The sequence below is a fragment of the Sarcophilus harrisii genome, chromosome 2 (genome assembly GCF_902635505.1).
Source record: "Sarcophilus harrisii chromosome 2, mSarHar1.11, whole genome shotgun sequence".
NCBI classification, from domain to species: domain Eukaryota; kingdom Metazoa; phylum Chordata; class Mammalia; order Dasyuromorphia; family Dasyuridae; genus Sarcophilus; species Sarcophilus harrisii.
The window spans coordinates 531,355,798-531,382,714 of NC_045427.1; the positions used below are offsets into that span (position 1 = coordinate 531,355,798).

Consider the following 26,917-nt stretch of genomic DNA (forward strand, 5'->3'; position numbering starts at 1 on the left):
ATGTAAAATAAGCTGGAGAAGGAAATAGCAAAGCACTCCAGCATCTTTGCCAAGAAACCCTAAATGGTGTACAAAGAATCAGAATCAATTGAAAATGACAGAAAAAAGTATTATGAAATTCTAGGACATATATTTTGCTAAGCAAATGCTTTGGGGTATAGGGAGTTGCAGAGGGAGCAGCACATGCTGAAACAATATGGATAGAAGGTTGAAGTCTAGATTGAGAATCAGGAAGATGCAGGTTTTCCCTCTCTGATATCTATTATCTGTGTGATTATGACCAAGTAAATCAGTTAAACTTTCTAAATCTCAGTTTTTTCATTTATGAAATGAAGATAATACCTATTATATACATATTTGTATAAATGTATATCACAATTTCTGTGACACTGATATGAGATGATTTAAGTTCTTTGCAAACTTTAAAATGTGAAATCTAGATATAATTGCAGTTAATATAATATAAATGCTTTTTTGTTCTCTGTTGTGCGCATTTTTTACTTTATTCCTTTTTCTCCCTTTCATCCCCCCACTTTCTCCATCTCTAATAGCACATTAATACTAAAATAATAAGTCAGTTGGTCTGAGATGCCTAGGGGTTGAGAAACTCGCCTAGGATTATACAGCCAGTATATGTCAGAGGCAGATCTTGAACCCAGCTATTCCTGACTGACATTAGCTCTCTGTACCTAATACTAAGCTTTTAAGTCAAGAGACCAAAGTCTTGTACTTGCAATAAAGAAAAATCTGTTTGAGGACAGGCTCTGTTATTTATTACTTTTGTGATCCTAGTAACCTTAACATCACTGAATCTTAGTTTCCTCATTTGTAAAATTGGAATAGTTTTTTGGGTAGTTATGAGAAAAGCACTCTCTAAATCTTAAAATGTATATGAATGTAGGCTACTCTCATACTTGAGGGGAATGTGCTAACAAGGTTCTAAAGCAACATCTTTGGAATAGGCTTTGGAATTACCCTAACATCCCAGACCTGGATTTAGGAGTCCAATCACATGATTAGACATTCAAGTAATGTTCCTTGATGTAAAGATGATTTTGGAACAAAAGTGTAAATCTAATCTTTAGCTGAAAGTCTAGCCACGTTGTTGGTCAATTAAGGCTCATGGTTAGTGTACTTCTGTGAATAATTCCAAACTCTGAATCTTGTAGCTTTGTAGATAAGGGAAGAAACTGAGGGACTCTTCACACTGGAGTTAAAGGGAATTCTGTTTATTTTATTTTCATCTACTCCCCTTCAATACATGTACACTAACACTCTATTAGTTCTACAGAATAGGAATTTGTTGTTTTTCAAGTTCATCTATTTATGTATTGTTTGGCTCTGGAGCTCAGGAATAACGGAAAATATTTTTGTGTTTAAGACCTTAGAAAGATGGACAATTGTCAATACTGGGTCTTTCACTACAAAGCAATGAGACTTACTGTTACATGCCACAGATGAGAACCAGTCTCACTACTTTATAGTTATACATTATATATTGCCTTAAAATCATGTCTTCATCAATGTTGTTGATGGCACATAATAAAGACAGGCACATAATAAAACTTGAGACCTAATTAAAATAGAATTTACATTTCAAAAGTCTAAAACCAGTTGCATATCAAGCTCAAATTTTCAACAGAACTTTGCAGTGATAGCGGACATATGTTGTGTGACTAATGGATTTCAACAACCATGATGTTTCTAAAATAATTAAATTATTTTCAAAATTTATTATTGAAACAAATAAACTTTAAAGTCTGGGAAGTCAGGCAGCAAAAGGAAGACTACTTTGTCTGAGAGGGGCCCTTGACTGTAGTGGAGCTGGAGAAAAACTTGTTTTCTAAAGTTTTTTGGCCTTTAATTTGAAATTGCTTAGTTCTTGAGTTGCTATATGCTATGCAAATTTTTAGTTAGAGTAAAGGGCTTGACTTTAATCCAACCTTTTCTTCTCGTTAAGCTTATAAACCTAACCACTAGACAAAAGGTTGAAGACAGCATTTGTCACAGGATCTAGAGATTAGTCGGGTTTGATTTCTAAATCCAGTAGGCTAGTGGCATTGCCCATAGTTAGAGTTATGTTTTACAATATCTTTTTTCTTATGAAAAATTTATATTTTATTTTCCATTGATTTATTCAGCAGAAATAAATAAATCCAAAAACCGAGGCATCAGAGCTACAAATCCCATCATGATATTTAATACTGATAAAAACTTGTAAAATTTACAGAAGTTAAGCATATATTCAAGTTATATAAAGTATAAGGACACTGTACCCAAAGATAAATATTAGTTCATTTTTATCATTGATTGATTGATTGATTGGTTTTGACCTGAGATTTCTCTGGTGTAGGAATCTCTTTTTGCCAATGCACTGGATCAGTACTGATGTACAATTTATTATCTGAAGGATTTGCCTTGCAGACTGAAGATCTAAGACTCTTATCTTGAACCCAAGTGTTCCATCTCTAGTTAATCAACTAGTATTTATTTAAGTGCATACTAAGTACCAGACACTATATTAGGCAATGGGGATGAAAAAAATTAAAAGGGCAAAAACTGAGGAGCTTACATTTTAAGTCAAATTTTTCTTTGCTTAGTTAATCAATGTTAGTGCATTTTAAATTGAATGTTTAGTTATCATTAGTTATAATCATTCTTTCTAAAATCCAACTCTTCTCTACTTCCTTTATTTCCTTCTTGGATAGGACCTTATAAACTTTTATGTCTCTTCTCATTGAATGAAAATGCTAGACCAAATAATTATTAGCTTATTGATTGATCATTACAGAGAATAAAACAACAAACAAACTCCATCTTTTACTTAGCCATTAGTCATTTTTATTGAAATAAAAAAAATCTAAGACGGCATACAAAACAGTCTTTTCGGCTTACATTTCATGACATCCTTGTCTGTAATAACTAGATTTATTGTAAGATATTAAGATATCAGTAGACAATGACTGTAAATCAGTATATGCTTGTCTTCAGTGTACTGAGATTGATTTACAATAATTTAATTGTATTTATTTTATTAAAAAACAGAATTAAAAAATTGAAAACAGAAAAGGAAGACGATATAATATTAAACAAAACAAAACAGAACATTGTCATGTGTCCAGCAGAACATCAGGAAGGATTCAAACTATATAACAATAAATTACCTGTTCAAGAAAGGAATATATAATAATAGAACATTTATACAAATGTATTTCTATTTTTTATAGTAGAAATTTATTTATAGTAGAAATTATATTCATGAGTGTCTGTCTTTTCTTTCCTTCCTTGTGAGTTGCTTTTTTGTTCTCTGCTGTGTGCATTTTTTACTTTATTCCTTTTTCTCCCTTTCACATCCCCCCACTTTCCCCAAGCAGGTATAGTTAAGCAAGGATATGTTTATGTATACATAGATAAATACACACACACACACACACACACACTTTGCCACCCATACACACTTATACACACACACATATCTTTCCTATCTCTGCTAATTTTTTACTTTAATTCTGCTCCTTAACTTGCCTTGCTATTACTTAACTTACCCCCCACCCATGGATTCCTTTCTTATTGTCTTCTTCCACCCTTTGGTTTCCCCTCTACTCAATCCCTCCCCCCTTATTTCTTTATAGATTTTTGAGGATGCTCTACCCTTCATTGTATATATGTAGTTTTGTTCATTCTATTTAACCCATTTCCAATGTAAGTAGGTTTTCAGAACTACAAGCCTTCCTCCCCCAAAATGCCTTTGTGTCTATTCTTTATCTGTACATCATTTGTATAACATAATTGCTTTATCTTAATTCTGCCCCAATCTTTCTTTTGAATTACCCAATATCTGATATCATTCTTAGACATATGGTATATATTTCTATGTAAAAAACAATTTTTCCATGTTAAATTTCTTTAAAGTGATCTTTGATATTGTTTTTTATATGTTAAATTTTTTATTGAGTTTGATTTTGGTTGAAAAAAATCCTGAAGATCTATAAGTTCGTTGAATGTCCTTTTTTCATTCAACATTATGGATAATTTTGCTGAATATGATACTTTTGGACACAGGCCTAGTTCTTTTGATTGCCAGTATATATGATTCCAGAACTTTTGGTCTTCTATTGTAGCTGCTGATAAGTCATGTATAATTCTAATTGTAGCTCCAATGTATTTGAATTATGTTTTTTTCTTGTTTCTTGCAAAATAATATCTTTGGTGTGGGGGTTTCAAAATGAGACAATAATATTCCTATGTGTTTTCCAGAAAGGAACTCTATGAGATGATGATTGATATATTTTTTCTATTTCTACTTTCCCCTCCTGCTCTATCATTCCAGAACAATTTTCTTGCATTATTTCTTGCATTATTGTGTCAAGGTTCTTGTTTTAGTCAAGCTTTTAGGTAATCAGTCATTCTTCTATTTTCTCTTCTTGATTTATTCTCCAGCTCTATTGTTTTTCTCATGTTTCACATTCTATTCTATTTTTTAATTCTTTAAGTTCTGTTTTGTTATTTCTTAGTCTCTTATTATTTCATTGGCTTCTCTTTGTCCAATTCTAGTTTTCAAAGAGTTATTTTGGTCTTTAAAACTCTGTATCTCTTTTTCTGGTTGGTTAACTTTTTTCATAATCATCTTATTTTTGGGGGGTCATTATTTTATTATTATTATCTTTATTAATTTTAGTTTTTCCTCAGTCTCTCATTTGGTTTAATTTTTTTTTTTTTAGTTCTATAAATTCTCTCTGGGAAAGGAGCCATTTAACAATACTCTTTGGGATAAAAGAAGCTTTTTTTATTTCAGTATCCTTTGGCAATGAACCCTGGTCTTCCCTATTTCCATAGTAAATTTATATGGTTGCTTTCTTTCTTCTTTGTCGGTACAATTTTCTTTTTTAATAAAAGGGAAAGAGAGTATGGTACCTCTAGTTTCACTTCAGCTTTACCCTCTGAACTGGAACCTACTTTTGTATTCTCCCTGTTCTGGCTCCTTCTAGCCCAGGGCTGCTTTCCTGTAGCACAGCTGAGCCTGGCTTTCCTGGGTTTCCTCATTCTTCCAAGACTCGGATCTCTGACTCCATGTGCAGTCCTGGAGGGTAAAGTTTCTGTGATTCCTGCTGAGGCTCCAGCCAAAGTCAGCTAGCCCCAAGGGCCCCACTTGGTATTTCTGCAGAACTAGCCAGAGGTGTTTACACTTCACACTGTTAGGCCCTACCTACAGTCTTTGCATCTTCTTGGATTGTGCCAGAGAGCTTGAAATTTTTGTTCTACTCTGCCATCTTCCCAGAATTCTTCCATTGATTTACAATATGCCACAATAGTATAACACTTAGTAATTCAGAATGTAAATTTAATGTGAATTGTTGATAAGGCTTAAACTTTACTTATTTTATACCTTACTTTTGCTTACTGTTATGATTATTTGGGTTGAGGAAGTTGTGGAGGAGGTGAGAAATCAAATTTGTGATCTCATTGGTTAGGGAGGTCCTAAGAAAATGCCCTCTATAATTATGATCATTACCCTTATATTTACTTCTAAAATTTTATTCCTTTTATTGTATCTATTACTATTTAAACAATAATTTTCCCTTTTTTCTTTCACTGATGTTTGAAAACAAATGAGAAGATAATATATGTAAAGTATTTTGAATTCATTGGTAGAAAGACACTGTAGACATTCAAGGTAATATCATTGTGTAATTTTATTTTTGTTTCATATCTTCCAAATGTCTGCAGTGAATAAAATGGAAAGTTTTGTGCATTTTCTGGAATTCAGCAGTTTTAGTTTAAAAGACACATGCTTTGGATATTATATTTGAATATCATCAAAAAGAAATTTAGGGTCAAGAATACTTCATAAAACACAGGATTAAGAGCTCTAGGGAACCTAGAGATGAGATGATCTTCCTCCCCCTCATTTTTGTAAAGTAGAAAACCAGTTCAGAGAGGTTAAATGTAACTTCTTTGAGATTACGCAGCTAGTGATAAAGCCAAGATTTGAAGTATTATAAATTCATTCTTCTGTCATTCTTTTTTTTTAACTTGCAGATAATGGGTGGTAATTTAAATTGACAATACCATGGGGCAAATGGACCCAGAATCTTAAATGGTGTTTGTCATATCTACCACATATATCCTTGCTTCCTTCTTCCTTCTCCCAGTCTATTCTTAAAATTGATATGAACATGTTCTTGTCTTGAAGAGTCTTAGCTTTCATCTTTAAACATACTTTTTCAGGCATATTTTCTTGTACTTTTGGAGAAATATAAAGGTTGGGGGGAAGGGAGAAGGAAATATATCCTTCCCCTCCTCCCTCCAACTGGAAATAGAGCAAATTTAAATTACCTCCTTTATTCCATTAAAGAAAATCTCACTGAATACATATTTGTATTTGTGTATGAAATTCAAAAAGATCTCAAGCACTCTATATTATGCAATTAATACTTCCCAGAGTGTTTAAAATCCAAGGTTACATTGTTCATCTGTTCCACCTCTTCTAGAGAGACCAATGCTCCATCATTCTAGGGGAAAGTCAGAGCACTAGGTCATGATTAGAAGGAGAAATCACTTTGACAGAATCCCAGCAACAAATGGTTTGTAGCAAGGTTCTTTTGGATGCATGTGATGATCCCCACTTTTTTTTTATTTGCCACTTAAAAGTTGACAACAAATTTGTCAGTGGTCATTTTCATCACCTGTAACATGAATGTATATGATTAAATCATACCACTACCTGTTTTAAAAAGGGAGAAAACTGATCAGGACTGTAGAAAACACTTAATGAATCTTACCAAGAGAGATTTCAGTATTTTTAAATTTACTAGCCTGCAATTTCCAAATCAAATTCAAGAGATATAATTTTAGAATCTCATTAGTATATGTATAAAAGTTTCCCTTATAAAAGGTAACTGACAAAGTTTGATTTGGGATTGGCCCAGGAAACACTTTCTATTATTGATTTTTGTTTTACATTTGTAGGCATCTCTCAGAAAATCAAAAGATTATAATCAGAGAGAAAAATGGGATTTTTTAAAGAGCACATAAAATAACATAGTATCATATAGTTCTACACAGAGTTAGAAGGGACCCCAGAGGCCATCTCAACTTTCATTTTAGTGCTAAGGAAATTGGGATTTGCCCTGGTAACCCAGATAATAAATGTCAGAGGTAAAATTTGTTCGAGGTTCTCTGATTTAAGAACCACTGTTCTTTCCACTGTACCAAATATATTGTCAGTAAATGCTGAAATCTAGTGGCTGGGTGACTTTAGCAGGTGGAGGAGACCCAGAAGCTATTTTAACCTTAAGAAAAATAAACCATTCATTTTGCTTGGAGGGGAAACATAACAGTATGACCACAGATGCCCAATCCCTTCCCTTCAACCCTTTCAGCATTGTACTGATGAAAGCTGAAAAAATACTAATAATTGTTAGTATTTTCTTCTTCTTTAAGGACTACAGAGAAAACCAAATTGGAATTCTCTTTCAACAATGTCTCTCACATCTCTGTCTTTCCTCACCCCCACCCCCAACTTCTAAACTCACTGTTCCTCATCCCCATCTGCATATTATTAGGACTTTTGTCATTATGTATTTTTCTGGTTCATTTTCTTTGGGAAGAAGAATATGCAACAGGAAACTCTGGCCTAGCATATTATTTAAATGAATATTTTAAAATATTAAAATGTTGGGCTTGCCTTAATCAAAAGGATTTGGTAATCCCATTTCCTTTGTTGAAAGTCATAGGTTATGTTCACCTCTGGAGGAGGTGTGGTTCCCATTTGTGGGTTTTTTTGCTGAAATGACAACACAAAATTGATTTCACACCCTTGCTTGGCTCTCATTGAGTCAAAAAAATGTTCCTTTGAAAAAAAATGCAAACATATTTTCCCCTTGAAAGGAATACTTCAGGAGGAAATCCTTTAGGAGTTATAGTAACTTATTTTCTCAGAAAACTTCCACAAAATAGTTGTCCTCGAATTCATGGCTTGATCAACTAGGGGAGGAAGAAACCAGGCCCAGCTTTTTTTCTGTGGAGAATTAGCAAAGACTTTTCAGCCTCTACCTGCCGTCCCGCTGCTGTAGGGAATGGAATAGGACTAATTAGTACTAGCATATGTTTACATATAAAATAGTATATGCTTACATAGGCTCTAGGGTCTCTATTTTGAAATAAACAAAGCCTCATGTTATTTTCAGCTTTAAGGAAGGGGCCCGAGACGTCATACTGTTTATTATGCCCTCTCTCCTCACTTTATAGATGAGGCAACTAGCATTTAGAGAGGAGAAAACTAACTTACCTAGGGTCATTGGACAAGTATCCAGGTCCCTTGTCTTCTACCTCCATATTCAGTATTATTTTTCATTAAACTATTCTAAATGAAATCATTTATCTTTCCTAAAACCAACATTGTCAGTTTTTGCAACCTCCCTTATAACATATGTGAAATACTGGTATTAAAATAATAATCATTGTAACATTTATTCGATGTCTTAAGGTTTACAAAATTATTTTCTTTCTTTCTTTTCCTTTTCCTTTTTCTTGTTTTTTTTTTTTTTTTTTTTTTTTTTTTTTTTTTTTTTTTGCTGAGGCAAATGGGATTAAGTGTCCAGGGTCACACAGCTAAGAAGTGTTAAGTGTCTGAGGTCAAATTTGAATTCAGGTCCTCCTGACTTCAGGGCTAGTGCTGTATCCACTGCATCACCTCGCTGCCCCACAAAGTTATTTTCTAATAAAAATATTGTGAAACTGATATCTCCTTTTTCCAGTGAGAAAACTGAAGCACAGAGAGGTTAAATAACTTGGTTTTTTATATATACACCCTTTTTTCCTCCTCAGAAAAAACTTAGCTCAATCGTTAAAGAGGCTGATATGCCTTCTATTGAATGCCATTTCACATTTAATAGTTCTATAGTGAGGTGCCAGTATGTTACCATTATTTTACTTAATTATGTGGACTGAAACTATTATATTTAACTCACCATTTACTTCCATCTTATTTATGTATGTGTCTTATAGTTGTAGTTACTAAAATACATATTGCCTCTTTCATTTGTTTAAAAGCACTTCATAAACAAATCAGATACAAATCCCTTGTATCTTTATTTTACAGAGAAAACTGATAAATTGAATAAATGATTTGCCTGAAATTGTACATTCAGTGACAGTGCTACTTGTTGATATCTGGAACAGTGCCAAGACCACTACTATTTGAAAAAAAAATTGATAATAACAGGGTGATTTGTGAAGCAAGGTATATGACTCACTAAGAGAGAAGTGATTGCAAAGTCCCAGTTAAGATTATTATAATGCTAATATTCATCATAAAGATGATTGATGATGATGCTAATTGAGTCAGAATTTCCTAACATTACAACACTATTGGCTAGATAATCAGAGATATTGATTTTATACTTGGGAGCTTCCCTCTTTTCTCCCTTCCCCCCCAAAAGTCTTGGATTTTTATTGGAGAAATTTCTTTAAGCTGTAAAATAGTGTTAGCACTAATCCATATATTTAGAAACTTTATCATAAATTCACATTCAGTCCTATTTTACTTCTTTAAAAAAAAAAAAAACCTTGGATTTAATATTCCTCTACAGAGTCCTTGATTGTCAAGCCTTGTTTCACATCTTCAGCATTTCAGTTAAACCTGTTTTTCCACTAGTAGTCAACACTTAACCAGTTCTTCTACATAAATGAAACTTTCTCAGTATCTTATTTCATTTTTCTGGTCTTGAGCCTTTATCTTTTCATCTCTATCAATAACTTAACATTGTGACTTGAACTGAGGTCAGATAGATTCAGCGTTGTCGTTGTTCAATTGTTTCATTTCATTCACCTTTTAGTGACTCCATCTGGGGTTTTCTTAGCAAAAGACACTGTAGTGGTTTGCCATTTCCTGATGAAGAAACTGAGGCAAACAGGGCCAAGTGACTTGCCAAGGGTTACACAACTAGTAAGTGCTCACAGGTCAGATTTCAACTCAGAAAGATAGTTCTTCCTTATTCCATGCCTGAGACTCAATCCAGTGTGCCACCTAGATGCCCACATTAAAGATGAGGGTTCAGAAAGAAGTATCTCATTTTGGTTAAACTCATAACCTTTGGTTTTACTTATTTAGCATTTCATTTTGATGACAACCATTATCTAAAAGTAGACATCTATTTCATTTTTTGTCTATCTATTAGCTGACACACTCTTTCCTCCCCTGCTATTAACATTAATGTTTAAAGTATTCCAATTGCTATTTGTAAGGTGTAAAACAGGGATGACATAAGAATTTTCTGTAGGTGGAAAAATTGCCCTACCAGATTTTTGTCATGTCTGCAATGATTTTTGAATGTGTAAGACTATCTCTGAAGAATTTACCTTTTTATGGCATGGTATAATAGAGGTAAGCCTTATTTCTTGAGACTTATGAGAAGAGAACAAGCTCTAGGACATGTAGGGATTATTTCATTTTATTTTGTACTTGTTTACTAAGAATCTATACTATGCCTGGAACATAGTAGATACTAAATAAATATTTGTTGGTTGATTAATAGGAAGGCTATAAATATGAGCTTTTTGTCTGAACAAATGTTTATCAAGGTTTGGAAAAGCCCCTCACCAGAAAATTAGCCATAACAATTTATGGAGATAATTTACTAATGTGTAGAAAAGATGCAAGTTATATCAGTGAAATCATAGACATTTAGACCTACAAAAATACTAGTATGGCTTAATGTTCCTAAGAATAAAGGAAAATAACTTCAATTTAATATGTGATGGTAAACAGAGGTAGCCTTTGTGATGGAAAAAATCCTGAAACAAGAGACCTAGATTCTAATTCTAATATTGTCACTATAGATAAACTTGAATAAATAACTTTCTTGGTGTCTTATTTACATGCTCTGTAAAATTAGGACACTGGACTATATTAACTTTGTTTTCTACCTCTTCTGAAATGGTATATTATTTTTAGCAAACTTTCTTTTTGGATCTTTTGATCCATAAGTGTTTGGGTCATCATAAAATAAATGACTTAATTTTGGCCTGGAAGTTGCTATCACAAGGTCATTTATTTCCTTCCATTGTAATAATAACTTTTTTTTAAGAATAAGATTCAGATTTATTGCAAGAAAAAAGTTAATTGACAGCTTATGTTGATTCAATTTTTTTTTTCAGATTTAGAACTTGTATGATTTGAGTGTTCTAACTTCAAATATCTACATTGCCACTGGGATTTTGTCTTTTTGGATGGTGAAGGAATGTGGGTAGTTTAGTAGGAAATATGATTTTGTAACTTCATCTGGTTTTCATACTAATCTTGTAATTGCTTGGTAAGTTTTAGCCACCAAAACTTGATAGAGCTGAGTATTAAACAAGACAGAGTTTCTGTAGGCACAATTACAGAATTCCTATGCTAGAAAAATGGTTGGAATCAGTGCTAAACGAAGGCAGCAGGTGGTTAACTGCCATCTGAGAAAGCTTGGAGCCAGTCTAGGAAATAACTTATTTAGAGAAACATCTCTGCATGGGGACATCTTAAGCAAATACAATGGATACTAATTTTGCCTTAAGCTCTGCTAGGAACTAAAAATCATTGGCTCAATACTTATTTTAGGAAAAGATTATTTGAATTGCAGTCTGGATAAGGGATTATTGGGTAAGTTTTCTTTTTAAAAAATAAAAAAGAAACTTCTCTGGAAAGAGAAGCATCAGGCAATGATGTGCGCTTAGCACAATATCTGGAGTATAAAATAGATAATAAATGTTTGAATGAAACTTAGACAAGACTGTAGTGACTGGCCACATCCAGATGCCAAATGCTTCATCAGCATTTATCTTTTTTTTTCTTTTTTTGACAATTGTCTTTTCAATGTCAACTCCATTGTCCTCCCCAAAAAAGAAAAAGAAAAAAAAAGAAAGGCTTGGAGGTGAAAGGGGTAGTTATAACCCATTGATGATCTGCAGGTTTATAATGACAATGATTAGTCTTGACTTTGGAGATCTAATTCTAAGAGAAAAATGGGATAGAGTAAATCCTAACCACTAATCACAAATTATTTTCTTTTGTTGACAATAAAGGTCTGGAAGACCTAAAATAAAGTAACAATGAGCAATGGAATCACAAAAAAGTTTTTGTGATCTTACTAGAGACCAAAAATGATACAAGAAAGGACAAATTAGAAGAACTCTACTCTCTTCCCTTCCCCCTTCTTACTTCTTACTCTTAAGAAACCAGTTTTATTCCTTTTATATATCTGACCTTTTAATGTTATCCTGAGATTACAATTTGACCATATAAACATCGGAATTGTTGTGCAACTCAATTATCAAAGGAAGTGTTAAAAGTGTCTGAGACCAGATTTGAACTCAGGTCCTCCTGACTTCAGGGCTGGTGCTCTATCTACTGTACCACCTAGTTGCCCCATGTAGTTATTCTTAAAATATATATTTCTATTTATTTCATTAACTATTTCCCAATTGCATTTAAAAGTTTTTTAATTCATTTAAAAATTTTGAAATCCAAATTCTCTTCCCCCAATATGCCCTTCACCCCTTGAGATAGAAGGCAATTAATATATCAATTGTATATGAAGTCATATAAAACATTTTCATATTATACATATTGTAAAGAAAACACATTTAATATTTCTGCTTCTAAGGTCTGAGAGAGGGGAAAGTTGAGGTTCTACACTAGTATAGTTTTACTGTGTATTTCCTCCTGTAATTCATTTTAACTTTAAATTTAACAAAGAATTTGGATGCTGTGCCATTTGGTGAATATATGTTTAGTCTTGATTTTACTTCATTGCCCTTGGTATCTTTTAGCAAGTTGTAGTGTTACTGCTTATCTCTTTTAATTAGGACTATTTTTGTTTTTGCTCTGTCCATGATCATGATTGTGATCCTTGCCTTTTTTACTTTAGCTGAAGCATAATAGATTCTGGTCCAGCCACTTATTTTAACTTTCTGTGTGTTTCTATGTTCCTAGTGAGTTTTTGTAAATAGCATATTGTTGGATTCTGGTTTCTAATACATTCTGCTATTCATTTCCATTTCATGGGTGAATCCATCCTATTCGTATTCACAGTTACAATTATTAATTGTTCATTTCCCTCCATCTTATTTTCTTTTGTTTATCCATCTCTCTTTTTACCCCATTTCTCCTCTAAAATGTTCCATTTCTAATCAATTCCTTTTTTTTATTTGCCTCCTCTTTTATCATCCCTATTTTCTCTTATCCCTTTCCACTTCCTTATTGGGAAAGGTAGGTGCACACCAATTGAGTGTGTGTATCTATCTATCTATCTTTTAACTAATTTAGTTGAGAGTGAGGTTCAAGTCTCATTGCCCTCTATACCACCATATTCCTTTTTTTCTGTAAAATCTCTTCCTTGTATACATCCTTTCTCTTTCCCTTCTCTCAGTTCATTTGTCTATCTCACTTATCTATATTTTTAAAGATCATCCCAAAAAAATCAACTCTCACGTCCTTTATTTAGGCACCTTCTAATTGCCCTAACAATGATAAAGATCTTAAGATTTAGATGTATAATCTTTTCATATGAGAAAATAACAGTTTAATCTTATTGAATCTCTAGGGATTCTTATTCATGTTTTCCTTTTTATGCTTCTCTTGTGTCTTATATTTAAAAATCAAATTTTCTATTAAACTCTGGTGTTTTCATCAGGAATGCTTGAAAGTTCTCTATTTCATTAAATATTCATTTTCCCCCCTAAAAGATTATACTCAGTTTTGCTGTAGATTATTCTTGATTATAGTTTTTATTTTTCTTCCTTCTCAAATACAAATTTCAAGCCCTTTATTATTTTAAGGTGGTACCTACTAAAATTTGTGTTATTCTGTGATTCCATCGATATTTGAATGGTATCTTTCTAACTGTTTGAAGTATTTTCTCTTTGTCCTGATGTTGAGATTCAAAAGGAGACCCAAAAATCTTGGGGTTGCAGACCAGTGTCATGAGGTGACTGACTCAAAAGAATTTGCAGACTTGAATCCATCTCCAAGTCAAGGGTCAGAGTTTATTATAATTATAATGCCAATTGAAGCAGGCTAAGTTCAAAAAGGAGGATTTAGCAAAGAATGAGGAATAAGAAGATAGATGTATAGGAAAAGATGGAGAGATTCAGCCTTTCGTGTCACTGATATGCTAATTTTATGGCTTAGAGATAGAATGGAAGGACTCAGAAACCCTGTTATCATTGAATTACAGATAATTATCTGGCAATCAGCAATGTTTGTAGGGCTATACTATAGTATTTCTAAGGCCAGGAGACTTCGAATCATGGATAAACAGAGGGTTAGAACAATAGCACTCCTAAAGGTCTGTGGGTCTCAGGATTACTGTTATATTTCTCTAAGAAACTGAACCATATGACTGGGACCTTAATATTTCTGAGTATTTTCATTTTGGGAACTTTTTCAAGTGGTGGTCTGTGGATTCTTTGAATTTCTATTTCACCTTTTGGTTCTAGGATATTGGCAGTTTTTCTTTCTTAAAATATGATGTCCAGGCTCTGTTTTTGATCATGACTTTCAATTAGACCTTTCAATTAGTCTTCAATTATCTTCCCTCGATCTATTTTTTCAGATCAGTTATCTTTCTAATGAGAATTTTCTTTTCTTTTTAAAAAAATTCTTTTGACTTTATTATTTATTGATGCCTCATAAAATCCTTAGTTTCTATATATCCATTTCTATTTTTTAAAGAATTATTTTCTTCACTGAGCTTTTGTACCTCTTTTTCCATTGACCATTTTTGTTTCTTGAGGAGTTATTTTCATCAGTGAAGTTTTGTTACTCATTTTCCATTTGGCTAATTCTGTTTTTTAAAGTTGTGTGTGGGTTTGTTTTGATTTTTTTGTGCCCCTTTGACCAATGCTAATTTTTCCCCCATAATTTTCTTTTCAAGCTTATATTTCTTTACCAAGTTCTTAATCTAACATTGATTTTTGAAAATTAATTTTAGTTCTCCCAGGAACTTTGTTGGATTTGCATCTGATTCACACTTTTTTTTTTTCCTTTTGAGACTTTGTAGCTGTTTTGAAATTGTCTTCTTCTGAATTTGTCTTCATCTTCACTGTTTCTATGTTAGAATTTTATACAAACAATTCTCATTTTCTGTAAATTTGCATTATGTAAATTCTACTTCCCTGAGAGCAGGCAGCAGGACCCCTGCTGTCTGAAGACTGAAGCTTTTCTGTTTACAGGGACTCCATTAAAACTAGACTGTGAGATGTAGAACCCAGGAAAAGAGTCCCTAAACTCCTTGAGAGGAGAGGCAGTCTGCAGCACAGGTCATTTACACAGAATATCTGTGATCAGATTATATTTTTGGTGTTTGCTCATTTTTCTAGCTCATTTTTTTACTTTGAATTCTGTTAAAGTTGGGTTCTATTCCTGGGAGGGATAGAGAAGAGAACATTTTTCTAACTTTGGGCTTTTTTGCACTGCTATTTTCAGAGTTAGTTCTGGGGTGTGAAGGTTTTTGGTGTTTCCAACAGGGTGTAAACTGGGGAAAGAAGTATGGTCACTGCCTTCCTGCTCCTTGCTCAAGAAAGGTCCCTTGCTGATCCCCTAGTACACCTGTTCCCTTAGGAACGGAAGTGATATTGCTGCTTAGACTCTCAACTGGAAGTGATATCACCCCTCAGAGGCCCTGCTCTTTGGAAACCAGAAGTCATACTACCCCTCAAAGATCCTCTTCTTTAGACACAGGAAGTGATACTGCTCCTCAGAACCCCTCTTCTTTTAATACTGAAAGTAATATTATGCCTCAGAACCTCTGTTCTCTTAGTACTGAGTATGATATATATTTTTTTATTTAATAGCCTTTTATTTACATGATATATACATGGGTAATTTTATAGCATTAACAATTGCCAAACCTCTTGTTCCAATTTTTCACCTCTTACCCCCCCCCCCACCCCCTCCCCTAGATGGCAGGATGACCAGTAGGTGTTAAATATATTAAAATATAAATTAGATACACAATAAGTATACAGCAAAACGTTATTTTGCTGTAGAAAAAGAATCAGACTCTGAAATATTGTACAATTAGCTTGTGAAGGAAATCAAAAATGCAGGTGTGCATAAATATAGGGATTGGGAATTCAATGTAATGGTTTTTAGTCATCTCCCAGAGTTCTTTTTTCTGGGTATAGCTAGTTCAGTTCATTACTGCTCCATTAGAAATGATTTGGTTGATCTCGTTGCTGAGGATGGCCTGGTCCATCAGAACTGGTCATCATATAGTATTGTTGTTGAAGTATATAATGATCTCCTGGTCCTGCTCATTTCACTCAGCATCAGTTCATGTAAGTCTCTCCAGGCCTTTCTGAAATCATCCTGTTGGTCATTTCTTACAGAACAGTAATATTCCATAATTTTCATATACCACAATTTATTCAGCCATTCTCCAACTGATGGACATCCATTCAGTTTCCAGTTTCTAGCCACTACAAAAAGGGCTGCCACAAACATTCGTGCACATACAGGTCCCTTTCCCTTCTTTATAATCTCTTTGGGATATAATCCCAGTAGTAACACTGCTGGATCAAAGGGTATGCACAGTTTGATAACTTTTTGAGCATAGTTCCAAACTACTCTCCAAAATGGTTGGATTCGTTCACAACTCCACCAACAATGCATCAATGTCCCAAGTACTGAGTATGATATTGTTCCTCAGAGTCCCTGTTCTCTTAGTATCGAAGTGATACTATTCTTAGAGCACTTGTTCTCTTAGTATTATTCATGACTGTTCTCAGAGCCCTTGTTCTCTTAGTATTGGAAATGATACTGCCCTTAGAGCCCCTGTTCTCTTAGTATTATTCATGATACTGTTCTCAGACCCCTGTTCTCTTAGTACTAGAAGTGATACTGCTCCTCAGAACTCCTGTTCTCTTAGTACTGAAAGCAATACTGTTTCTCAGAACCCCTCTTCTCGGAGTCCCTGTTATTTTAGTACTGGAAATGATAATGCCCTCTGATCCCCTGTTCTCTTAGTACTGGGTATGATACTGTTGCTCAGAAGTCCTTTTCTCTTGGTACTAGAAGTGATACTGTGTCTCAGAACCCCTCTTCTCTTAGTACTGGAATTGATACTGCCCTTTAAACTGCTGTTCTCTTAATACTGTAAGCGATACTGTTTCTCAGAACCCCTGTTCTCTTAGTACTGGGTATGATCCTGTTCCTCAGAACCCCTGTTCTCTTAGTGCCAGAAGTGATACTGTCCTCAGAACCCCTGTTCTCTTAGTACCAGAAGTGATACTGTTCCTCAGAACCCTGTTCTCTTAGTACCGGAAGTGATACTGTTCCTCAGAACCCCTGTTCTCTTAGTACCAGAAGTGATACTGTTCCTCAGAACCCCTGTTCTCTTAGTACCAGAAGTGATACTGTTCCTCAGAACCCCTGTTCTCTTAGTGCCGGAAGTGATACTGTTCCTCAGAACCCCTGTTCTCTTAGTACCGGAAGTGATACTGTTCCTCAGAACCCCTGTTCTCTTAGTACCGAAGTGATACTGTTCCTCAGAACCCTGTTCTCTTAGTACCGAAGTGATGCTGTTCCTCAGAACCCCTGTTCTCTTAGTACCGGAAGTGATACTGTTCCTCAGAACCCCTGTTCTCTTAGTACCGGAAGTGATACTGTTCCTCAGAACCCCTGTTCTCTTAGTACCGGAAGTGATACTGTTCCTCAGAACCCCTGTTCTCTTAGTACCGGAAGTGATACTGTTCCTCAGAACCCCTGTTCTCTTAGTACTGGGTATGATCCTGTTCCTCAGAACCCCAGTTCACTTAGTACCAGAAGTGATACTGCCCTTTGAACCTTTGTTCTCTTAGTACCAGAAGCGATACTGTTCCTCAGAACCCCTGTTCTCTTAGTATCAGAAGTGATACTGTTCCTCAGAACCCCTGTTCTCTTAGTGCCAGAAGTGATACTGTTCCTCAGAACCCCTGTTCTCTTAGTACCAGAAGTGATACTGTTCCTCAGAACCCCTGTTCTCTTAGTGCCAGAAGTGATACTGTTCCTCAGAACCCTGTTCTCTTAGTACCAGAAGTGATACTGTTCCTCAGAACCCTGTTCTCTTAGTACCCGGAAGTGATACTGTTTCTCAGAACCCCTGTTCTCTTAGTACTGGAAGTGATACTGTTCCTCAGAACCCCTGTTCTCTTAGTACCGGAAGTGATACTGTTCCTCAGAACCCCTGTTCTCTTAGTACCAGAAGTGATACTGTTCCTCAGAACCCCTGTTCTCTTAGTACCGGAAGTGATACTGTTCCTCAGAACCCCTGTTCTCTTAGTACCGGAAGTGATACTGTTCCTCAGAACCCCTGTTCTCTTAGTACCAGAAGTGACACTGCTCCTCAGAGTCCCTGTTCCCTTAGTACTAGATATGATGCTGCCCTTAGAGTCCCTGTTCCCTTTAAACCGGAAGTGATTCTGTTCTTCAGAGTCTCTGTTCCTTTTAAACCGGAAGTGATTCTCCTCCTCACGGGCCCTGTTCTTTTGAAGCCGGTAGTGATTCTGCTCCTCAGGCCCCTGTTCCCTTGGTACCACAGAGGACCCTCTTCCTCAGAGTCTTTGATCCCCTTTAACTGCAAGTGATCCTGCTCCTCAGTCCCCTGCTCCCTTTTGAGTGAAAGTGCTCCTCCTCGCCCTTGAACTGTGACCAGGAAGTGGGTATAGGCAATGGTGTTTCCCAAGAGCGTTCTGCTTCTGCATCATGACCTCTCCCCAAGTTCCCTGTCATGCCCTTGTGACCAGTGGCCAGCTCTTCTGACCGTGTCTGGCTCGATGGCTGCTGCTTCTGTTGCTCCTAGTCCCACCAAAGCTGCAGCATCCACGGGCCCTCCTGTCACAAATCTCTCTTCTGACTTCCTGAGTCCTCTTGGACTGAAAGGCTGCCTTGTCCTGACCTTTGTTTGGCCCTGCCCCTGCAGAATTTGATTGGATGCTTTCTTTTTACAGTTGTGTAGAGGGGATGATTAGAAGAACTGGACTGAATGCTTCCTCTACTTTGCCATCTTGGCTCTGCCTCTGGGAATGACCTCTGGTCACATATTCCTTGATAATATCTTAATGCTACTTTGCCTGGATAACTTTTCACATCTTAAATATGCTCAGGCCTAATTACATCTACCTTATATCCTTCCTTAAGAGGTGACCTGAAATTTTAGTACCACAGAAATGTTGGTATTCCATGCTTTGAGACTTTATAGCATCATGTGAAGAACATTAGTAGTTGTAAAGATGGGCCTTTGTTTTAAGAAGAAGGTTGAGGACACTTTATAGTTTCTGAAACACAGTTTAACATCTTTTCTTCCTCCTAGCCAATTCTGAGCCCAATTAGGTTGTCATCTACAAGGTCTGTCCAAGATTTATCTCCTGATGGACCCACTCTTTGGGCTATCTGTCTGGACAACAGGCATTCTTCATTTATTTCCTTTTTGCTGTATGGATAGTTTGGTCTGAGTAATGCTTCTGAGTGATTATGGCTCTCAATTATGAAGCTATGCAAGATCCTGGGGCTCAATTCAGTGAGCACAATGTCATAAAGTAGGAAAAGCATCTGGAGGACCTAATTATTTATACTTTCATTTGAACGCTATAGTGAACATCCTTCATAATAGTGGCAAATACTTTTAGGCAGATATTTATATCCCTCTTCCATATCTTACTTGATATTCATATTAAGAAGTTTTTCAAACTATATTATCTTCATTCTTACATTTTTCCAGAAATTTTCTAAGATTTTAGTATATATGTAGTCCCTTATTGAGGGGGTTAGGAGTAGGAAAATCTGTAGGACAGAACTACAAATTTATTATGGTCTTGTTTCTGTGAGTTTATGTCTTAGCTATATATCAAGTTATATTAATCTTTAAAAATTGTTCTGTAGTTTGTTTCTTAAATCTTTAGGAAATCCAGATATTTATGGCCTGCTTTTTTCATTATGCCTTTAATGATTTGATTTGCATTGATAGGATAATCATCCCTCATAGTAAGTTGATTTTTCTTCATTAAAATTGACTTATCTACATCAAAGCATAACCAAAGGAATTTTAAATGCTTGTCAAGTTGTATTTAGATTTGGCATAGGACTTCAAATTGTTTTTGTATGAGAAATAGCTGATAATGTTCATGCTCATTTAATGAACAGTGTTATTTACTTGAATTGTTAAGATCAATCCTAAAGACTATCAAATAGATTCAGTGAGTTTTCATTGAAGTTTAATAAAATCAAACCATTTTGACCCCTATAAAATTAGGTAGCTTTTCAGATTCATATAGTATCTTTCCTTTTGGTAGGATATCCATTTTCCTTGCCTTTCTTCAAAGCAAACTTTCATATTGTTCAAAATGCCCAGTAGCTCTGAACCTAAGAACATTATCTTGCTTATTAAATAGCCATTTTTATAATTGTGTTCATATCCCATTACCCTCCCAGGTTTCTCTTGCCTTCCAACTGTTTAAGTAATATGAACACAGAAAGAAAGTTCAGTGAACTTGAGTTTCTTTCTTTCTCTTTTATTTCCTTCCACTTAGGCAATTATATCTGACTTATCTTTTAAGCCTACTTCATCTCAGTACCTCTTCCCCAAGGATATTTTCCTTAGTATATATGGAGACAAGCCAGTGTTTACATTATTCTGTGGACAGTGCAAACTGTAGATCACTATGATTCCAGTCTCATCTAAAGTTGTTCTTCGAAAACTCGAGTTTTGTATTTTTGTTCTCTTTGAAAAATCATTATCTCCAATTGCTAATAAATTCTCAATCCAAACAGCCTGACTTTTTCAGTTTTAGCTTTTAAATTCATATTTAAAAGTGACTATAGGTCTTCTGCCTTTGACTTCATCAACTTGTAAAAATTTTTTATCCATTGTGTCAGAAAGTAATGAGTCATAAAAATCTTTGCTGGTTAGGTTTTCTCTCTGGGAGCTAATAGCAGGTAGAAGCAGAGAGAGTTCAGCTTAACCATTAACTAACATTAGCAGGTGGCCAAACATAGCTGTGTCTGTATTACCACCACCACAATCACTGCTTCCACAAAGGAAGCGTAAAGTAACTAGACATAAGCTATTTTACTTAGTGCTTCTTTAAAAAAAAAAAAAAAAGCAGGTGTAGTCATCCTCTAGTACTTAGATAACAAGGGAAAAACTTTTAAGTGAAGAGAAAAAAATTAGACTGGGGGGAATTGGAAAGAGAAGAAATAAAAATGTGTTTATAACAAAGAAAATACTAAATAGGTTTGTGAATGATGTTGACAGGTAATTTTATAGAGAAAATAAAACAAAAACTTCAAAGTTGAACTGTAAGAATGAAAATGAGAGAATGGTGATGATTTTAACTTGTTAGTCTAAGAGATTCCTGAAGGTCGTGTCACAGGTATGAATTGTTTATGATTTAGCAAGTGGATGAAACAACTGAGGTCACTGAGTTATAGAGCCATAGTGAACTCTTGGGTTTATTGCATTGCAAAAAGTTTTGTGGGATTATAAAAAATGTATGTATCTCTCCATCTTGATATTTAGAAACTGCTTATCTCTCTAGCTAGACATTGCTAAAGCACTGTGGTATATAAACAATTGGTACAAAGTTCCTTGAAGATCTTGTTTCTGATATAAGTACTGCAGCTTAATAACAACCTTGCCTTCTTCTAAGGTTTTCCTGGGGATAATACATCTCTCTGGCTTTTAGCATCTAAGCAGATTTAAACTATGTCAACTGGTACCACTGGCATAGGCATGGGAGTAGGAAGAGGGAGGACAAAGGAAGTAGAGAGAAGAAAGTGGCAGAAAATAACTACCAACCTCCTCATTTTCCAAAGCTTTTCCTTACTTCCCATTCCTGGGAAATTTTTTATTCTGTTATATACTTGAAATCTTTATTTTAGGTTTTTGTCATAATCTCGAAGAGACATGATAGTTTAGGTTTTTTCCCAAGACTTGTTCTTTTGTCAAGGAGTTACCACTGTCATGAGCTGATTTGTAAATCAGTCTTATGAGATTGCGAATATAGGGAGTTAGTGGATATATGGAGGTTGGGAAAAGTAGTGGTGATAAGGACTATTGAAGTTTCTTTATCAAAATTGGAGTAGGTATGTGAAGAAAGAAATTTTTGTTTGTTTGTTTATTTATTTAGAAACAATTTGAACAGTATTCTCAAAAGAGGCCACAAGGAATTTCAGTTTTTATACCATCTTCTTTTGTTGTGTGTTAAAATCTCAGTGGCTTTTATATTTCTATTCTAAATATTTATATTTCTATAGTCTGCCTGCAAAACAAAAATAGCTGTTTAGTATAGTAATCTATAGAGTATCTTCATAGACTATTTTTATATTTGACACAAACTTTAATGTTCAGGAGTTCATTATAATGGCACCTACTAGAGTCATTGGATTTCAAGATCTGTGAGCAGTTTTGTCATAAACTCCGACTTCCAGGAGTTTATGGCTTCCAGTAAAATGTTTTGCTTTAGGCTGAAATCTTATGTAAGAGGATTCTGACCAGAAATAATTGTTCCTTTATTTGCATGTTTTCAGAAGGAAAAAAAGGGTTATTTCTTAATGATGCTTTCTTGGCATTAAAAATTAAATGGGTGAGTTAATGTTTCATAGTGCCTACTGTGAGTAGTGATTTTTGAATATAGTGTCTGTTTTTTTAATGAATTATGTGGGTCATTAATGAATATGTGTATTAGACCCACACATATATTCTTCTAATGAGCATAATCAATATGACCTATTTATTCTTAACACCATTAGCTGGGTGAAAGTTCTACCTACAGACTCCCAAATATACCCATGTGAAAAAGACTGATTTTAATTATTTTTTATCCCACCTAGAGTTGCGTTTCTAGAGGGAAAGTTTTTTTTATATCTATTTTGTATGATAGTTATTTGATCATTCTTTAATGTAATAATAAATACATTTTTCCTATAATTCACCCAGTCCTATCCCCAACTGGAGCTTATGAGTTGAAGAATAGAATTGATAGATGACAAAAATCAATAACATATTGAGGAATATTCTGTGTGTGAGAAGCTTAATAAGCTTTCTCTTGCTGTCTATTGCAGTTCAGATGTGACTTAGGAATATTCTTGATCACTTTCCAAAGCATAAAGTCATCAGAGTTTATTTACCTCATGGGTCATTGTGAAGAAACAGCTTTATGAACTTTAAAGCCCTACATAAATAGGAGTTATTTGAGCTATAAGCATAACTCGTAAGTTTAATGCATACTATGTGAGAGACAGTAAGGTATAGTGGATAAAGAGCTGCCCTACAAACCAATTGGTTTAGGTTCAAATCTACCTCTGGCACATGACACTGGAAAAGTTACTTTTAATGCTCTAGTAACTCTTTGAGACAATAAATTACAAAGAATGTACTGTAAAGGAAATTTCTTTACCCAGGAGTTCCCTATATCAGGTCCATAAAGTATCAGTCTAGTGGATAATATCAACTTAAATCTATCTCTATGAGAGAGGACTTATATCTAATGTACGGTGTCTGAAATGAGCTTTTTTCCCCCCTTATGTTATTAACTTCTTATTCTTTTTCTCCTTCCTTAGGATGCTTCAAACGATTAAAGACTGGTTCTGGTTGGAAGAATTATGGCTTCCTCCCACAATAAAATGGTCAGATCTTGAAGATCATGATGGACTTGTCTTTGTAAAACCTTCTCATTTATATATAACAGTTCCCTGTGCTTTCTTATTGTTGATCATTAGATACTTTTTTGAAAGGTAAGTTTCATCTGAGTATGTTTGGTTTCCTCCATCCATTTATTTTCTTTGTTTAAAAAAAGTAATCATTAATTTTTATGAAAAACAACTTTTAGGAAGATTTTTTTTACTCAAAATTGCATCAATCTACAAGTTCAGGAAGAAGGAAAAACTAGAAAGAGTTTAAAATAGGAATAATAATTAGCATTTAAGATTTGCAAAGTACTTTACATTTTATGTCATTTGATCCTTATGATAGTTCTGTGAAGTAGGTGCTATTATTATGTCCATTTTATAAATGAGGAAACTGAGACTGAAGAAGGTTAAAAATGTATGGATCACACAATTATTACATATTCAAGATATGATTTGAGTTCGGCTTTCCTGAATAGAAGAACAGTGTTCTTTTTTTTTTTTTTTTTTTTTTTTAAATTTAATAGCCTTTTATTTACAGGTTATATGCATGGGTAACTTTACAGCATTAACAATTGCCAAACCTCTTGTTCCAATTTTTCACCTCTTACCCCCCACCCCCTCCCCCAGATGGCAGGATGACCAGTAGATGTTAAATACATTAAAATATAAATTAGATACACAATAAGTATACATGACCAAAATGTTATTTTGCTGTACAAAGAGAATCAGACTCTGAAATATTGTACAATTAGCTTGTGAAGGAAATCAAAAATGCAAGTGGGCATAAATATAGGGATTGGGAATTCAATGTAATGGTTTTTAGTCATCTCCCAGAGTTCTTTCTCTGGGAGTAGCTGAGAAGAACAGTGTTCTATCTGTTCTGCCACCTAACAATGTAAATGGCATTTTGTCTCTAAAATGCATGGATTTCACATTTTATTGCAAAGGAAAGAAAGTTTTATATGGAATATATATATATATATATATCATTGTAGGGAAGAACATATCAATATCGTTATATTTTTTCAAGTATTCTGAACCATTTATTTTTGTTTAAATTAGTTTAATATTATTTGCTACATATAAAAATAGTGAAAAAGAGCCCCATTTTCCTGTTAGTCTGAATTTACATAACCCCTTTTCTTTGTGTAAATGATCAGATATTCTGGATTGCATAGATAATTAGTTTTTTCTTCAGTATAGCTTCAGTTCTACTTCAGATTCTGTCTTCTTGCTCAGCAGCCATTATGTTTCTGAAATTAAAATTATGTTCTCTCTTAGATTATCAAAAACTTGGTAATGCAAATCAGGAAGGGAGACAAAATGATTAAAAATATATTGTATGCATTTAAGATTGCTTTCCCTCAACCTTCAGTTAAAAGTTTTAAGGACTTCTGATCCAAGATTAGCATTTCCATTCAATATACTCTGACATTTCTATGGCTTGTCAGAAGCACTTTAGCATGTATTAATAAATATAATAATAGAAAGAATATTTGTAGCTCTTTAAGATTTGTAAAGTGCTTTACAAATATGATCTCTTTTTTTTCACAACAACCTTGGAAGATGGATGCTATTATTATTCCAATGTTAAAGATAAAGAAACTGAGGCAGACAAAGTTTAAATGACTTGCCCAGATTTGCAATTAGTGTCTGAGGAAGGTCCTCTTGACCCAAGATCTAGTACTCTAGTTATCTAACTGCCTAATATGTCCTGATTTAAGGGTGATTTAAGGTACCTAAGTACAAGGGCCCACAAAATAAACTAATTAAGCCATGTTAAAATACTGATCCTTAAGGTTCCAAGCAAAAATATCAGGAAGAGCTGCTTTATCTTTTATGAATTACACACTATTTCCATGAAAAGAAAAAGGAGGGCAGCCAGCAATCTATCTTTAATACTTATTTATTTTCCTTCATTGTCAAAAAGCTAATCTTTGTTTAATTGAAAAGATTCATTATTTAAAGAGAGGGTCTGTATTTTCAATAAAGGCTTGTGGGACTGCATTCTTCAGGAGCAGCTCTTACAGAATGAAACTTAATGGGGACTAGTATATTTCATAGTTATCAAAACATAAGAAGACTTTTTTCTCCTAGAAAATTTGCTTAAAGGACCCAGATCTTAAATACCCATATACATTACACTTTTCAACCTTTTATGTATATGCATATGATCGAAAGATCAAATTTATATGTATACATATATACACAAATATTTGTATACATGTATATTTATGTACATACATATATGTATAATAAGTACACACACATATAGGTGTGGGTGTGATAAAGACTTCTAAATTTCAGTAATATCCTTCCACTTCACACTTATTTTTCTCTCTCCATAGAGGTGTTTTAAAGAAAGCCTCTGTATTTTCCTAGTTTTGCCCACTTCACTCAGCATTAGTTCGCGTCTTTCCAGGTTTTCTTGAAATCCACCTGCTCATCTTCTCTTATAGAATAATAATATCCCATTACATCATAATTTGTTCAGTCACTCCCCAATTGATAGGTATCCCCTTGATTTCTATTTCTTTGCCACATAAACAGAACTGCTATAAACATTTTAGCACAAGTGATTCCATTTTTTGGCGATCTCTTTGGGATACTGACATAGTAGAAATATTGCTGGATCAAAGTATATGTACAGTTTTATAGCCTTTTGGGCATAGTTGCAAATTGCTCTCCAAAATGGCTGGATCAGTCCACAATTCCAACAATGCATTAATGTTCCAGTTTTCCTGAATCCTCTCCAATATTTATCATCTTCTTTTTCTGTCATGTTAGCCAATCTGATAGATATGAAGTGGTACCTCAGAGTTGTTTTAATTTGCATTTCTCTACCAGCCAATTTCTTGACTTCTAACTTTATGTTACAGTTAGATTCTATTCCTGGGATAGAGGAGGAACTGCTTGAACCTTCAGCTTTTTTGTGCAGCTGTTTTTTTGTACTAGTTCTAGGCAAACATAAGTTTTCAATTCTTCCAAATTAGTATGATCTAAGGAGAGGTAAGGTCGCTACTTTCCTAGCCTGTGCTCTGTTCTATGAGAGACCACAAGCACTCTTTTCCACCCTGGAACTGTGGCCATGGTCCCCACTTCCCTGTGGCTACAAGCTCTTGGAAAGTTAGTACTCTTCCTCCCCAGTACTGTGATCCAGAACTGTGATGGATCAAGTATTGGGCAATGGAATAAAATCCTACATCTACTAGCAGCAAACAGACCCCTATAATCTCCTTCTTACCAGTTGTCTGATCTCTTCACCACCTC

The 26,917-nt window shown here is 34.5% G+C and overlaps 1 protein-coding gene across 2 annotated transcripts in view; it reads left to right on the forward strand.

The window, feature by feature from the left end:
• CERS3 (ceramide synthase 3) overlaps window positions 1-26,917 on the forward strand; it is a 95,585-nt gene that overhangs the window by 1,407 nt on the left and 67,261 nt on the right. Inside the window, exons 1-2 of one of the 2 annotated variants that reach the window (XM_031955492.1) lie at window positions 18,482-18,677; window positions 23,579-23,752. In XM_031955492.1, coding sequence (XP_031811352.1) covers window positions 23,580-23,752 — 173 coding nt within the window. In that variant the 5' untranslated portion in view covers window positions 18,482-18,677; window position 23,579. Of the gene's footprint in view, window positions 1-18,481; window positions 18,678-23,578; window positions 23,753-26,917 lie in introns of those variants that run through there. The other variant, XM_003755584.3, reaches the window with a different exon arrangement.